General features: G+C 39.3%; 1 protein-coding gene across 1 annotated transcript; it reads left to right on the top strand.

Annotated features, from left to right (window-relative positions):
- The first annotated feature begins 385 nt into the window (after positions 1-385).
- On the top strand, positions 386-1,819 carry LOC131613567 (uncharacterized). The gene is made up of 2 exons (XM_058885224.1): positions 386-977; positions 1,059-1,819. The coding sequence occupies exons 1-2, from the start codon at positions 386-388 to the stop codon at positions 1,817-1,819; spliced, it is 1,353 nt and encodes a 450-aa protein (XP_058741207.1).
- Positions 1,820-16,043: the final 14,224 nt, after the last annotated feature.

The raw sequence follows: 16,043 nt of genomic DNA, 5'->3' as shown, positions 1-16,043 counted from the left end.
TTAGGAACATAGTGGGGGGGGGGGGGGCTATTCTTGGTGCATGCCAAGTTATGGTCGCTACCCGATACTACAGCTCAGATAGGTTTCTTCCTAAAGTATCATTGCGTGGTATGTATGTACCATGTTCGAGGGTGCTTTAGAGGGGGCTGACAATTCTTAGTCACTTGGTAAAACCCGTTGTTGAAATCTCTCTATCCATAAAAGTACATGTGGGAAGGGTATCTCACCCGGTCAAAATCCATGCAAGCCAAGCCTAAGGAAATTGTGTGATTTGTGTGACTTATTTGTGTATGTGCATCATACATGCATGCATCATCCATACATGGCATGACTAACCCCTTTCAAGGGATTAAAGGATTGTTAACCATAATTTGTTTTGTAGGTAATGGGAATCAAAATTCGTAAGCCTTTTTGCCTTAGTTTCAAGGGAGTGCCTACACCTTTAAAGATGCTTTGTGACAACGTTTCTGGTACTCTCGTGCTTTCCGAGTCTCTTAACAAGTTAATCAGCTTGGTACGAACCAAAGTGGATGAAGCGCTCCTCAACACCATGATCCGGTTTTATGATCCTTTACTGCATTGCTTTACTTATAGGGACTTCCAGCTGGTTCCCACACTGGAGAAATTCTCGTCCATTTTAGGATTACCGATACTTGATCAGATGCCTTACACTGGTGAAGAAGAAACTCCTAAGTTGGAAGATGTTGCTGCTGCGTTGCATTTGCCTCGATCAGAAATAAAAAAGGCTTGGGTGAATAAAGGAGAATATAGTCATACTGACATCTTAATTAATGGTGCAAGTATGGATGCTCTTGAAAAAGTCCTCGCCTGCCTAATCTATGGGCAAGTGTTGTTCCCTTGTTATGACAAAATTGTGGATGTGATTGCCCTTAAGATCTTCATTAGTAACAATCCGGTTCCTACTTTATTGGGTGACTTGTTGCATTCCATCCATCATCGATCATCTAGAGGCAAAGGTTATATTCTTGGATGCGCACCTTTATTGCATAAGTGGTTTATTTCGCACTTATCCCGTTCTACAATAAAGAATGAAGAAGGTTGGACTTGGGCTCAAAGAATCATAAGGCTTTCTTACGACGATGTTATTTGGAGTCAAAAAGAGTTTGAAGGATCTTATTTGTTTGATAGTTGTGGAGATTTCCCGAATGTACCTCTTCTTGGTACTCGAGGGGGGATAACTTATAATCCTATTGTGGCTCGACATCAATTTGGTTTCGCTCTAAAAGACAAGCCTCGTTCCATATATCTTAGTGCGGAAAATTTTGATTATGATTCAGACCCTACTGGAAAAAAGAAGCTGTTCATCAAAGCTTGGTCCAAGGTGAAGAAAGTAGGGGTAAGAGAATTAGGATTGAGGAATCACATCCCTTCAGATCTTTATTTTAAATGGGTTTATGATCGAGTGGTTGAGTATGGCATACCATATCCATCTGATACTCCTATAGTTCCAAGGATCACTCCTCCCGTCATTCATGTGGAAGTGGAACCTTATGTACCCGCTCCCGTAGAAGACCTTGCTGCCATCATTGCTTGGCTAAGACAAGAAAAAGCTGATCTCGAAAAGCGCCTACATGAAGTGGAAGCAGAAAAAGCAGTAATGGCGGCCAATGCCAAAGAGCGTGATAGCATGCTTGACTATTTCTCCCGCAAGTGGAAGATTGATGACTTCGTTTCTCCAGATCAGATACAATCTTGGGAACAAGAGATCGATAGGCTTGTCCAAGAGAGAAACGAGATGATTAAAGCTCACAAGGAAGAGATCCGAAGTTTAAATAGAAAGCTTCGACTTGGAGACTGATTTCTTTTATTTCTATGTTATTTATTTTCAGTACCCTTTGATGTAACTACTAATTCTACAAGACCACGAGTTTCCTTTTTAAATTAATATATTATTTTATTTTATTTTCTTTCTGATATGCGTTAAAAGTCCTTTAATCCCTTGAAAACATTGCATATTCATAAACATACCATTCATAAACATTGCATCACAGGTTTCATAAAAGCAAATGCCTCATCTTTCCGCTATTTATTTCATTGAGAAAAATGGATCTTGAACAATCCGTCAAGAATCTCCAAGTTCAGAATACTGAATTTCAAGCCTTGATCGTGAACTTGTCCAAGGGGCAAGATGAACTGAAAGCTCTCCTGACAAAGAAGACGAAAACTAAAAAACCGAAAGGAGTGATCAACCTGGGAAGAAGATTCAAAGGTCATCCCAAGAGGGTAGAAGAAGCTGATATTCCCAAAGACGAGGATGAAGAAGATGATGATATCAGTGTCAAGAACAATGCTGGAAGTAATGTGGGTTCTGATGGTCAAGATGAAGAAAAAGAAGAGTATCCTCAAGACGAGGATGAATCTGACGAGAAGTATAGGCTACTAGAAGAGCGTCTGAGAAACATGGAAATTCAGAAGGTACCTGGGCTGGATTTTGAAAAGCTGGGACTCATTCCTGGAGTCGTTATTCCTCCAAAAAATCAAGACTCCCGCCTTTGCTAAGTATGATGGAGTCTCCTGTCCCAAGATGCACCTAAGATTGTATGTGAGGAAAATCCAACCTCATACTGGAGACAAGAGACTGTGGATTCATTTCTTCCAAGTGAGTTTGTCTGGGACTCAACTAGAATGGTATTATCAGCTGGAGAATGCCAATATTCGCACATGGGAGGACATGGCTACTGCTTTCTTCAGGCAATACGAATATAATTCTGACCTTGCACCAACTCGTATGCAACTACAAAGCATGTCTATGGGACCTAAGGAAAGTTTCAAGGAGTATGCTCAAAAATTGAGAGATTTAGCTGGAAGTGTTCAACCTTCCTTGACTGATAGGGCATTGGTGGACATGTGTCATACCCCAAAATTTGCCCTCCCATATTCCATTCACAATGATGCAAAGCTCAGGGTTCAGTCCCAAAGACCACTCACTCCAAAGTCCAGAAGATCCATAGTCAACTGGTTTGACCTAAAAAGTCAACCACCACCAGAGCATAGTCAAAGCTTCCCAATTTTGGTCAACATCTAGTATGTGAAGTACAACCATCATTTGATCAAAGATTGATCATGATTCCATTAATAGAAACTCAGAGATGAACAAATACACAAAGGTTCAAATTAGGGTTTCTTAGGAGAAAGTCAACCCAACTTTGACTGGGCATAACTTTCACATGGAACATCAAAAATTCCCCACTCAAAGCCTATGTTGAAAGAAATTGGATTATCTACAAATTTGTCACTCACAAGCCAGGGCTAGAAATGATTCATTTGAGAGATACAGTGCAAAAGATTACAGGTCCTTTTCAGGCACCCTTCAAAAGCAGTTTTTGTCAGAGAAGATATGATCAAGATAAAAGCTCCAAATGAAAAATATGTTCCAAAGTGGCTTGTAGAGGACACTTTGAGGTTTCCAAAAAGTCTTAGAACTCCCTCATAGCTTAAAAATTGAATGAGATATGATTGATCAAAGTTGGGTGATTTTTGGAGGACCAAAGGTGAAAAAAGGAGGTTCAGATTGGATTTTCTGCAAATAGGCCCATACTTTTATGACTTGAACTTGATCCATAAGTTATCCAAAGTACATGCCACGAATGATAACATTTTATTTGACTTTACACAATTTTATTTCATTTAAAATTGATTTTTTATGATTTAAATGAGTGGGAAAATCAAATATTTTGTTGGAAAATATATTTTGGTGATTTCCAATCAATATTAATGATAAAATATATTGCCAATTTCGTGCTAGCAAGATTGGAAAAGAGTGAATCATATTTGGGCCAAATATGGTAGCTTACTATTCAAAAATAAAATCAATTTTGACAAGAATGGCAAGAATGGATTGAAGGAGTTTTGGACCTTTCTTTTAGACCTAACTCATTCACTATAAGTAGTTGAAGTGGTGCACACGAATAGGGGTGGGAATTTCTGGGCAGAGGCACACTTGCAAGAACAAAAAATCTTCAAGAAAATTCAAACTCGGTTTCAGAGATTGGAGGCTTTTCAAGTGGATTTGAGGATTGCAATACGTTTGGGGAATCACTCTGAAGCTATTGGGATAATCACTCTTCATCAACACCCCCAGATAACCTCCCTCAAAGCCAAGGCATGTCACGAAAATCTTGAAGTCGGGTACGACGAATCACGCATTTTTGTGGAATTTTGTTGGCATATTATTGCTTAGGATGATGTATTGATCATTTCTGCTGGTTTAATTGCGTTTTTATGTGCATTTGAGTGTGATTGCCGTATTAGGGTTCGTGATAGGGATTTTAGGGTTCTATGATTGGGTGCGAATTAGGGTTTTAAACCTAGACCGTTGAATTCGTCTGGCCAAGACGAAGCTAGCCCTGGCTTTAATTTGGATTTTGGCATGCGTTTGGTTGGTTTTTGTGATAGATAGGTGTAAAAGATATAAGTTTTTACAGCTTGCTTGTACAAGCGCTGTAAAAAGAATATTTGCAGGTTTTGTGGAAGAAGATGATGAGGTGGCAAGATACGGTTGGTCCATTTGAACCTTCGCGCGCTTGATTAACCCAGTTTTTTTTGTTTCATATATTATTTCATGGATGCAGTTCATAAACAGAATTACGTGTTTGGTTGGTTGGTAGTGAAGCGCGCGTGTGAGGGGGAGGTTATGGGTTCGAGCCTCCCCTCACACATTTATTTTTCTGAATTTCTCAATCCTGATCACATGCGCTGCCAGTTCTGTAGCCTACCATAAGCCCCTCAGATCTAACCCTTAGCTCATTAGCCCTCTTTAATCCAACAGTTCAGACTTGATCCCCATGCCATGAACTATCAAAGCTGCCACACTGGATCTAAATCCTAATATACTTAAATAATTTTTATTATTTATTTTGTTTTAATTAAAATATCTTTTAATATATATTAATTATATAATAATTATTTTTATAAATAAATTATTATGTGATATTTATATTAAAATGTTAATTTGTTGTTCGTGCCGATTAAATCGATTAATCGCTATGGTCAACAATGATTTTAATTAAAACGCTATTTAATTAAAATAAAATTCAAACTATATTCGATTAAATGGTTGCAATCATCTTATTGATTGTGATGATTAATCTTGCCTTGTTCTAAATTTAACTTGTTATTATTTGTAATCGTGTTAATCGATTATGAGGAGTAACAATACAAAAGTAAAATTCATAAAAATAATAAAAACACATTAATTCATTATTAGTGATAATCGAATCAATCGATTTGAATTGGTAATGGTGCAAAACCCCTAATCTTTTGACTATGGTGATCGAACCTATTGATCATTGCGGTTAATTGTGCCAAATCAGGGTTGTACGCCCAGAACATCTAAAACAACTTCAAAACATTTTTTCAAACTTCAAACTCCAAATACTGATTTTTATCTACGACAGGCTATTCAAAGCCTTCAAACCTTCAAATCAAATTTCAAACCTTAAGGGCGTACAACCCGTCCCCCGAACTACGTAGACTCTGATCCTCCATAAGGAGGTACGTAGGCACTTGGCAACAAGGCGAGTCCCCTTCCTCCATATTCTAATCTTGTTCAATTATTTGCCTTAACCCTATTAACTGTTTGCCATCTTTCTTTATAAACCTTACAAACCTTTATCTTTGAATGTTAGCCTTTAGGAAAGGGTTGAGGGTGCCTAACACCTTCCCTCGACCTGAATATAGTATCTTACCCTGATCTCTATACTGCGTAGGGTTTCCTATTCGCCCTTCAGAATAGGTGGCGACTCTAAGTTATAAATTTTTAGGCAGGTTGCTACAACATGTTCATGGGCATGCTAACTGGGTTGTTCTATAGTCACTTACTGGGTAGTTCCTCATCTGGTTTCACCGATCTCATATTGACTGGAGAACGTGTGGAAAACGGTATTCGAAGTGGGAAGATTCAATTAGGCACATCTTCTGGTACTGCAAAGAAGCCCTATCAGGGAAGAAATGAGTCTAATGTTGTTCTTAGTCAGAGGGGCCGTAGTAAGAATGATCAGAATCAGTTTGTTGGAGCCGTCCTCATCTCTACACCAACATCTCAACAAGCTCCTAGACAAGAGTATCAACGCAAGACTGATAGACCAAAGAGACAATTCACCCCGATCAACATGCCTTTGTCTCAAGCCCTACAACATCTACTGAAGGCTCAATTGGTCACCCTGAAGGATCCTCCGAAGTTTGTCAACACTGCAAGTCCAACTTATGATCCCAAAGCTACATGTGCTTACCATTCCAATGCTCCTGGGCACAATGCAGATAATTTTTGGGCCCTGAGAAACAAAGTCCAAGACATGATAGAAGCTGGTGAAATCGAGTTCAACGCTCTAGAGACTCCTAATGTCATTAGTGCTCCCATGCCGAAACACGACAAGAATGTTAACGCTATCATGGATATTGATCGGTCACCATTTTACACTAAATTTCATCATGAATTCGACACACGATCGTCATGTTTGGTAACACTTTGTGTTTGTTTCCCAATGTTTTATTTAATTTATCTAGTTATAAGTTTATTTGTTTGAAGTTTGTTTTTGTGTCGTTCTCATTGTCAATTAGGTGCTTTTGATCTCGTTTGGTAATGGTTTCAGGTTAGCTTCGGATTGATGGAAGATCGCATGTACAAGAGGTGCGCAAAGAAGAAGCAAAAAGGAAAAAAAGCAAGAAGGCAGAGGCGGACACGGTCTGACCGTGTCACCTGACACGGCCGTGTCAGGCCTCCTGAAGAATTGTGCTCCCAAGACCAGAAGCTGACACGGTCTGCCCGTGTCATGTGACACGGCCGTGTCAGCTGTGCAGACAGAATTTCTGATTTTTTGGTTTTTACAATTTTAAAGTTCTGGGGGCAGTTTGGGTATTCCGGCGGAGATTTGAAAACCTAGAGGGATTAAAAGAGGATTGAAAGACAAGGAGAAGACACTTTTGATCGTACGAAAGAATTACAGAAGAGGGCAAGATAGCTTTATCAAGGTTTTGGAAGACGAAGAGATTCAACGGTGGACACCATTGAAGATCAGAGTTCTCCTAATCTTTGTAAATGTCTAAACTTTTTGATTTTGGTTTCTTGAATATTATGAGAGGCTAAACTCCCCAATGCCAGGGGGTGTCCCTGATTTTAATTGTAATGACTATGATCTACGTATTTATTTAATCAAGTATTCATGTTTTGCAATTTAATTGTCTAATGTTTTTATGCTTTCTTTGTTGGACAAACAAAGATCGATCTCCGGTTAACAATTTGTAGGACTATGATTGTTAAGGTTTTTAGACAATTGAATCTGAGATATCACCTAGGACTAGGGATACCGTAAGGTTATTTGAATATTCTTGATAATTTAAATCTTTGGTTCACAAACCTTTGTTTCTAAGGACTTAGGCAATAGGATTGCAAACCAAAAGGTTTTCACTAAGGACTTAGGAAAACATCCTTAAGAACAAATAGTTGCACCTCATGAACTTGTTAAAGAGATCTTTTTACAGATTCATTATAAGGCAAATCATACACCTACCTTGGCATTACTCTAAATTTATACTCAAAAGCTCAACTTTACATTCAGCTTAATTATTTTAATTCTATTATTTCAATTTAAGAAAAATCCCCATATGATATTTTGTTTAATTGACTCATTACAATAATTTCCCACGCAATCCTCGTGATCGATACTTGGGGTAAAACCCATTATTACTACATCGGTGAAAATAGTACACTTGCTATTTTTCCGATCAAGTTTTTGGCGCCGTTGCCGGGGATTGCCAAAATATAAGTTATTATTCAGTCAATTAAAATTTTATTGCTCTGCAATTAAAATTTTATTTCTTTTGCAAAAATTTGATTTTTATTTACTTATTTATTTTTATTGTTTACTCCCAACTAATAACTGTCTCATCTTGTATGCGAGGTAAGGCCTCAGCTGAACTTCTTTTTGACGCAGAACCAGAAAGATTATTGCGAGCACGACTCCGAGAAATTAAGCGAAAAAGACTGGCTTCAAAAGGAGAATCACCTACAGTTTCAGAATCGGAAGACGAAGAAAGAATATCTATTTCATCCGAACAGTCAGAATCTGAGCCTGAAACTATGGCAGCTGACCCACCTCCTCCATAGAGGCTTTTAGGAGATTATGGAAGAGCTAATGCACCGCTTGGAAGAATGACCATCGTGAATCAACCGGTCAACGTGGCACACTTCCAACTACATCCTTCAACTATCCGACAGTTAGAGAGCAAGCCGTTTGCTGGAAGAATCAATGAAGATGCGAATAAGCATCTATAGAGATTCCTCACCACAACAACGTCATTAAAGATCGAAGGCCATTCTGAAGAAGCCAAGAGACTCGTGATGTTCCCATTCACTTTATCCGAAGACGCGGAAGAGTGGTTTTACTCACTTCCGGCTGGAAGCATCACAACATGGCAACAGATGGAAACGACTTTCCTTAATGAGTATTTCCCTGAATCAGTCTTTATTCGAAAAAGATATGATATTGTGAATTTCAAGCAGAAAGAAGGGGAATCACTGGGAGATGCATATAAAAGGTTCAAGAGGTGTTTGGTGGCTTGTCCCACTCATAACATGGACCCAACAGAGCAAATGCAGACTTTTGTTAATGGTCTCCGACTTAAGACAAAACAGCTTATCGACACTGCTGCCGGTGGCTCAACTAATTTTTCAACAGCCACTGGTATCAAGAGAATCATAGAAGCCATTGCCGCTAATGAGCACATTGAGTTATATGACCGTGCAATGAGCCAACCGGAAGGAAAAATTGATTTGAAGCTTGCTGATCAGGTAGTTAAAATGGAAGAACAAATTGCGGCTGAAGTAGAAAGAAGATTGAAGAAGATGAATATTAGTGAACAGAAAGTAGCACAAGTTGAGCCAGTCGCCTCAGTTGTTTGTGAAATATGTAGCGGACCGCATTTTGCGATGCATTGTGTGGCAACACAAGAACAGGTGGAGCAGAATCATATGTTGAGGCAAAATAATCCATATGCCAATACATATAATCCAGGCTGGAAAAATCACCCTAATTTCGCATGGAAGGACCAACAAGGAAACGTTCAAAAGCAAGGACCAACCCAATTTCAATCTCCAGCTCAGTCACAACAATATAGACCTCCTCAACAACAACTTCCTTACCAACAACAATTTCAACACCACCCGCAACAGTTCCAATCTCAAGCGCCTCAACAATTTCAACAAGTACCGAAGAAAGCAGATTGGGAGATTGCTATTGAAAAAATGGCAGCTTATAATTCTCAATTCCATGAAGAAACAAGGAGCAATCTGAGGAATACAGGGGCATCAATCAAAAATTTGGAAATTCAAATGAGTCAGATTGCACAACAAATGACCAACACTCAACCACAGGGAGCTCTACCAAGTGCCACGGTCACAAATCCCAGAGACAACAATCATGTGAACGCTGTGACTACCAGAAGCAATAAATCAAATGACAAACCTGAGAAGAATTCTGACAAAGAAGATATGCTGATTGAAGTGGATGTAGAGATTAAAGAGAATGAGGTTGTAAGTCAAGAGGTCAAGGGGGACGAAAGGGTGGTAAAAGAAAAAGTGGTTACACCTAAACCGACGGTTTAACTCCCTTTCCCCACAAGAAACAAAAAGAAAGAACAACATGAGAAGAATTTTGAGAAGTTCTTAGAGATGTTCAAGAAGCTTGAACTGAACATTCCCTTCTTAGAGGCACTTGAGCAAATGCCAACCTATGCAAAGTTCATGAAAGATATTATCTCAAAGAAGCGGACCATTGAGAGTGATCCGATTATTCTACCTGAAACTTGTAGTGCTATTTTGCAGGGCATGAAGATTCCGGTTAAAAAGAAAGATCGAGGTTCAGTAACTATTCCATGCACCATTGGTGATAGGTCTTTCAAGAAAGATCTTATTAAATTGGGAGCAAGTGTAAGTCTTATGCCATTATCCATCTACAAAAGATTGGGGATAGGTAAAGTACAAGATACACGAATTTCAGATTGCCGACCAATCAGTGAAAAGACCGTATGGAGTGGTAGAAGACGTGTTGGTGAAATCGACAAGTTTGTATTCCCTGTAGATTTTGTTATTCTAGAGATGCCCGAAGATGAAGAGATACCAATCATTTTGGGGAGACCATTTTTAGAGACCGGGAGATGCTTGATCGACATAGAGGAAGGTACAATGACCTTGAAGGTTTATGATGAGGAACTAAAGATTGATGTGCGAAACACCATGAAGTACAAAGATGACATTGCCACAAGTCAACACATTGAGGTAATTGATGAAATTTGTGCTGAAGGAAATTCTTTGACAACACAACAGTTACCGTTGGAGAAGAGGAGACAGTTGATGAAAAAGATAGTGAAGTTTTAGCCATGATGGAAAAAACATCATTTGTCAAAAATCCTCGCCAAAATCGATGGGAAGAGCTAAGGCAACCATTAGCGGAGGAAAGTAAAGATGAACCAAAGAAGGGGGCTGAACTAAAACAATTACCGGAGAACCTCAAATATTTCTTTTTAGACACTGAGAGTAAATGCCCGGCCATCATAAGTTCTCACCTTGAATTCCTTCAAGAAGATAAACTTGTCAAAGTGCTTAAAAAGCATAAAAGCGCTCTGGGATGGTCCATTGAAGAGTTGAAAGGAATAAGTCCAACAATTTGCATGCACAAAATCCTCATGGAGGATGATCACAAACCAGTTGTCCAGCCTCAATGAAAACAGAGAGTCTAAGAAGAAACCCCCCACACATACATAAAAAAAAACCGAGAAAAGTAACATAAGTGCAGAAAAACCCATTGTGTACCCGTTCATTGTTTATCCAACCTTCACCTCAGCCCCATTACAACCCAAAAAGCCCTCAAATTGTGTGATTCCGTTTTGTGTAGTGGAAGTAGGATGTTCGCAAAGTCAAGGGTTGATATCGCATATTATGATCTGAGCGAAAAACACTTTAACCACGAGAGAATTTGTGAGGAGTGTGACAAGTTTGCAGGTGAAACACATCTTGATATGAAGTGTGATGGGCAACAAGGCGCGATAAGTCCCAAAAGCTGACTCAAGGAAGAGATTCAAGTTGCGAAGGATATCGGCTATGTTGTGGTATAAAAGGAAATTTAAGGTGACCTTTGTTTGTTCGCTTGCATCGCTTGAGGACAAGCAATGAGATAAGTTTGGGGTTGTGATCGGTCACCATTTTACACTAAATTTCATCATGAATTCGACACACGATCGTCATGTTTGGTAACACTTTGTGTTTGTTTCCCAATGTTTTCGTTAATTTATCTAGTTATAAGTTTATTTGTTTGAAGTTTGTTTTTGTGTCGTTCTCATTGTCAATTAGGTGCTTTTGATCTCGTTTGGTAATGGTTTCAGGTTAGCTTCGGATTGATGGAAGATCGCATGTACAAGAGGTGCGCAAAGAAGAAGCAAAAAGGAAAAAAGAGCAAGAAGGCAGAGGCGGACACGGTCTGACCGTGTCACCTGACACGGCCGTGTCAGGCCTCCTGAAGAATTGTGCTCCCATGACCAGAAGCTGACATGGTCTGCCCGTGTCAAGTGACACGGCCGTGTCAGCTGTGCGGACATAATTTCTGATTTTTTTGGTTTTTACAATTTTAAAGTTCTGGGGGTAGTTTGGGTATTCCGGCGGAGATCTGAAAACCTAGAGGGATTAAAAGAGGGTTGAAAGACAAGGAGAAGACACTTTTGATCGTACAAAAGAATTCCAGAAGAGGGCAAGATAGCTTTATCAAGGTTTTGGAAGACGAAGAGATTCAACGGTGGACACCATTGAAGATCAGAGTTCTCCTAATCTTTGTAAATGTCTAAACTTTTTGATTTTGGTTTCTTGAATAATATGAGTGGCTAAACCCCCCAATGCCAGGGGGTGTCCCTGATTTTAATTGTAATGACTATGATCTACGTATTTATTTAATCAAGTATTCATGTTTTGCAATTTAATTGTCTAATGTTTTTATGCTTTCTTTGTTGGACAAACAAAGATCGATCTCCGGTTAAAAATTTGTAGGACTATGATTGTTAAGGTTTTTAGACAATTGAATCTGAGATATCACCTAGGACTAGGGATACCGTAAGGTTATTTGAATATTCTTGATAATTTAAATCTTTGGTTCACAAACCTTTGTTTCTAAGGACTTAGGCAATAGGATTGCAAACCAAAAGGTTTTCACTAAGGACTTAGGAAAACATCCTTAAGAACAAATAGTTGCACCTCATGAACTTGTTAAAGAGATCTTTTTACAGAGTCATTATAAGGCAAATCATACACCTACCTTGGCATTACTCTAAATTTATACTCAAAAGCTCAACTTTACTTTCAGCTTATTTATTTTAATTCTATTATTTCAATTTAAGAAAAATCCCCATATGATATTTTGTTTAATTGACTCATTACAATAATTTGTATTTCCCACGCAATCCTCGTGATCGATACTTGGGGTAAAACCCATTATTACTACATCTGTGAAAATAGTACACTTGCTATTTTTCCGATCAGATATAGTCCATGTCTATGACGTGAGAGATCTGTCAACACCTCTCCCTGACATCAGGAAAAAACTGCTGCAAGCTGGTTTATTTCCAGGTTGTGACCCGGGTTGTTATTACTGCGCGTCCATACCAAATGGTTGCGAGAATCTGAAAAGAGGTATCCAAGGTTGGATGGATCGTGGCACTATCAGATTTGAGAAGATTCCTTCTATTGAGAATTTGTGCGAAGGTTTCTCCCATGGCTTGAAGATCAAAGATGTGTCCGTAATTTCCAAAGCTCCGCTGAAGATCCCTACTAAGGCTCCTTTCAAGATTTCTGCTGAACCCCATGTGGCTCCGATTATTATTACTAAACCTGGTCCATTGCCATATTCTTCTGATAAAGCTATCCCTTGGAATTATGGTGCCGAGGTCTATGTTCAAGGGGTTAAGCAAGAACTCATAGCTGACAAAGTTTCTGAAGACGCCCATCCTGACGTGGGTAATATTGCTGGAACTAGTAAAGTGACAAGAAGCGGAAGGGTGTTTTCTCCAAAGATCTCTCCGAACACTGCTTCACCTGCTGTTACTATTACTCCAAATGCTGATGCTCGTGGTAGAGGACCGTTGCATGAACCTGAGACCGTCACTGAAAATTCACCATCTGAAGAAACGAATGAGTTCCTAAAGATCATCCGCAAGAGTGATTACGACATTGTTGAACAAATGGGGCATACTCCTTCTAAGATCTCTATGCTGTCTCTCTTGAGTTGTTCCAAAACTCACGCCAAAGCCATGATGAAGTTTCTAGAAGCTGCCCATGTGCCTCAAGAGATTTCAATCAATTAACTCGAGAATTGCATTGCAAACCTGACAACACAGAATTACCTTGGGTTTTCTGATGCTGATCTGAGTCTTAGTGGAAAGAACCATAACAAAGCGCTACATATATCCATCGAATATGGGGGCACCACTTTGGCCCATGTGCTGGTGGACAATGGTTCGTCTTTGAATGTACTACCCAAGCTGGTGTTGGACAAAATCAAACCTGATGGAGCTACGCTGAAGTCTAGTGATGTGATAGTAAAAGCTTTCGATGGCTCAATGAGTACTGTACATGGTGAAATTGAGCCCCCGATCAGAGTAGGTTCCTAGACTTTCAACACTGTGTTCTATGTGATGGACATTCATCCTGCTTATTCCTGTCTACTTGGGCGTCCTTGGATACATGGGGCAAACGTTGTGACATCGACTCTCCATCAGAAACAGAAATATCCGACAAAAGGCAAGATTGTCACTATTCATGGCGAGGAAGAATATGTGGTAAGCTTCGTAGATGAAACCAAGTACGTTGAATTCACTATAGAAGGTTTTGAAACTCCTCGTCAAGAATTTGAATTGGGCCCTCAAGTGGTTCCTGAGACTAAACCCATCAATGCTGTTCCTAAGGTTACTAGGATTCCTCCAACAATGGCTTCTCTGAAAGACGCTAGGGCTGTGGAAGAAGAAGGTGGCTGCACTATCTGGGGGCAACTTCCTGATATTCCATACAAGTCCAACAAATGGGGTCTAGGATGCACTCCTAAGGATCAGAGTGGAGAAAGACATCCCCATCCTGTAGCAACCTGCCCTAAAATTTAAGCTTTAGAGTCGCCACCTATTCTACCAAGGCAAATAGGAAACCTTACGCAGTTAAGAGATCGGGGTAAGTTATTATAATCAGGTCGAGGAAAGGTGTTAGGCACCCTCAATCCTTTCCTAAGGTTTGTTCTAAGGTAAAGGTTTTATGGCTAAAATTTAGAGGTTTAATAGCTAAGGAAATGAATAGGGTGAAAATTGAGATTTGAAAGCGAATTGAAATTGTGAGGGGGGAGACTCGCCTTGTTACCAAGTGCCTACGTATCTCCTTATGGAGAATCAGAGTCAACGTAGTTCGGGCACAGGGTTGTACGCCTTAGAATTTGATTTTTGATATGGTTTTAAGGCTTTTTGAATGGCCTATCGTAGTTTTAGAAGTTGTGATTTGAAAGGCTTTTTGAATTGCCTGATTGAAAAGGATGAAAATCCGTAGTGTCGTGGTTTAGTGTGTTTTAGGTTTGGGCGTACAACCCTGATTTGATATGTCACCGTTAGATGCGATGATCAATAGATTTGATCAGTATAGCTAACAGATTAATGGGGCATTGCTGGTTACTCAGATCGATAGATTCGATCGGCATGGGCAGCAAATTAAATGTATTTTAAATTATATATATTTTTTTATCTCTCGTCTAATGCGACTAATAGCTTTAGTCGGGTCGAGGAGAGAATTCAACAACAGCCAATTAAATTAGAATTAATATTAATAAATTAATTAAATAAAAGTTACTTCTGTCTAATTGCGACTAATGGGTATAGTCGGTTCGAGGAGAAAATTAAATTAAATTGTAAAAAAAACCAACAATTAAATAATTAAAGTTTTTTTACAAAATTAATTAATTAAACTTTATTTTTAATGTTGCACGGGGGGTGTGTTTTATTATAGGTAGAAATTAAATGGGGTGTGGATAGTAAAAGGGTTGGCCCATTAGTGATTGAGTTTGGATCCGTTAGATCCTGCAGGCGTGAGTGCATGGTTTATGGTGTACCTGCAAAATCTTGACTGTTGGATCTAGATCTGCTAGCTTCAGATCTAAACAATAGCAATCTGACGGTCCTGATGCAATGTTTGGGTGAAGGAATATATTAAGTTAGTGGTAGACCACAATTAGAACAGCCAATCCCGTGGCCTGGGAGTGGCCACGTGTCATGCACCTATTAGACCTAAAAAGATCACCTTATCTCCCACATGTTGGTTTACCAATACCAAGATTCTCTTCCCTATTAACCCTTCCACTTCTCTCTCGGTTTTAACGCAAAACAGAAGAAAGAAAAAAATTGAAATTCTCTCGTCGCTCTCTTCGGCTTTCCCTCTCCCTTGTTCTCACTCTGTTACTCTATACGCACGCGAAACCCAGAGGACGCATAAATCACAGAAACATGGTGTTAATCAAAAAACAAACGTGGCAGAGCTCATGAACACGCGGCGGAGCTAACGAACACGCGGTGGTGTTTATGAACAAACGCGGCGGCTGGCGCGGCGTGTCTTAGCACTAACCCAGAACTCACAAACAATACAAACACAAGCTATCATCAAATCCTAAAAGCTAAGTGGATTAAAGCTCACCTTTTATCTTGATTTTTTCTGGATTGTGTTAGCTCCTCTCCTGATCCCTTCTTTATATTCTTTTGCAGATTCCGACCGGAGATTCAAACCTTGAGGGATGCGTGTTTGCAGCGGCGCCCACCGTTTTCCAGCAGTTCCTTCCGAAAAATCCCCCTTTTTTTTTGCTTTAGGATTTTCTTATATAACATTAGGGTTAGTGATTAGAATTAGGAATGATTAGATTTCATTGTGTTATCTGAGCATTAGATTTAGATTTGGTTTGATTTGTGATTTGTTATAATTAATGAAATCTGATTTTTCGTTTTTTCCCTGATTTGATTTTATT

Source organism: Vicia villosa, linkage group LG6 (genome assembly GCF_029867415.1).
Source record: "Vicia villosa cultivar HV-30 ecotype Madison, WI linkage group LG6, Vvil1.0, whole genome shotgun sequence".
Taxonomy (NCBI): domain Eukaryota; kingdom Viridiplantae; phylum Streptophyta; class Magnoliopsida; order Fabales; family Fabaceae; genus Vicia; species Vicia villosa.
This window is presented reverse-complemented; position numbering and strand designations above follow the sequence as displayed.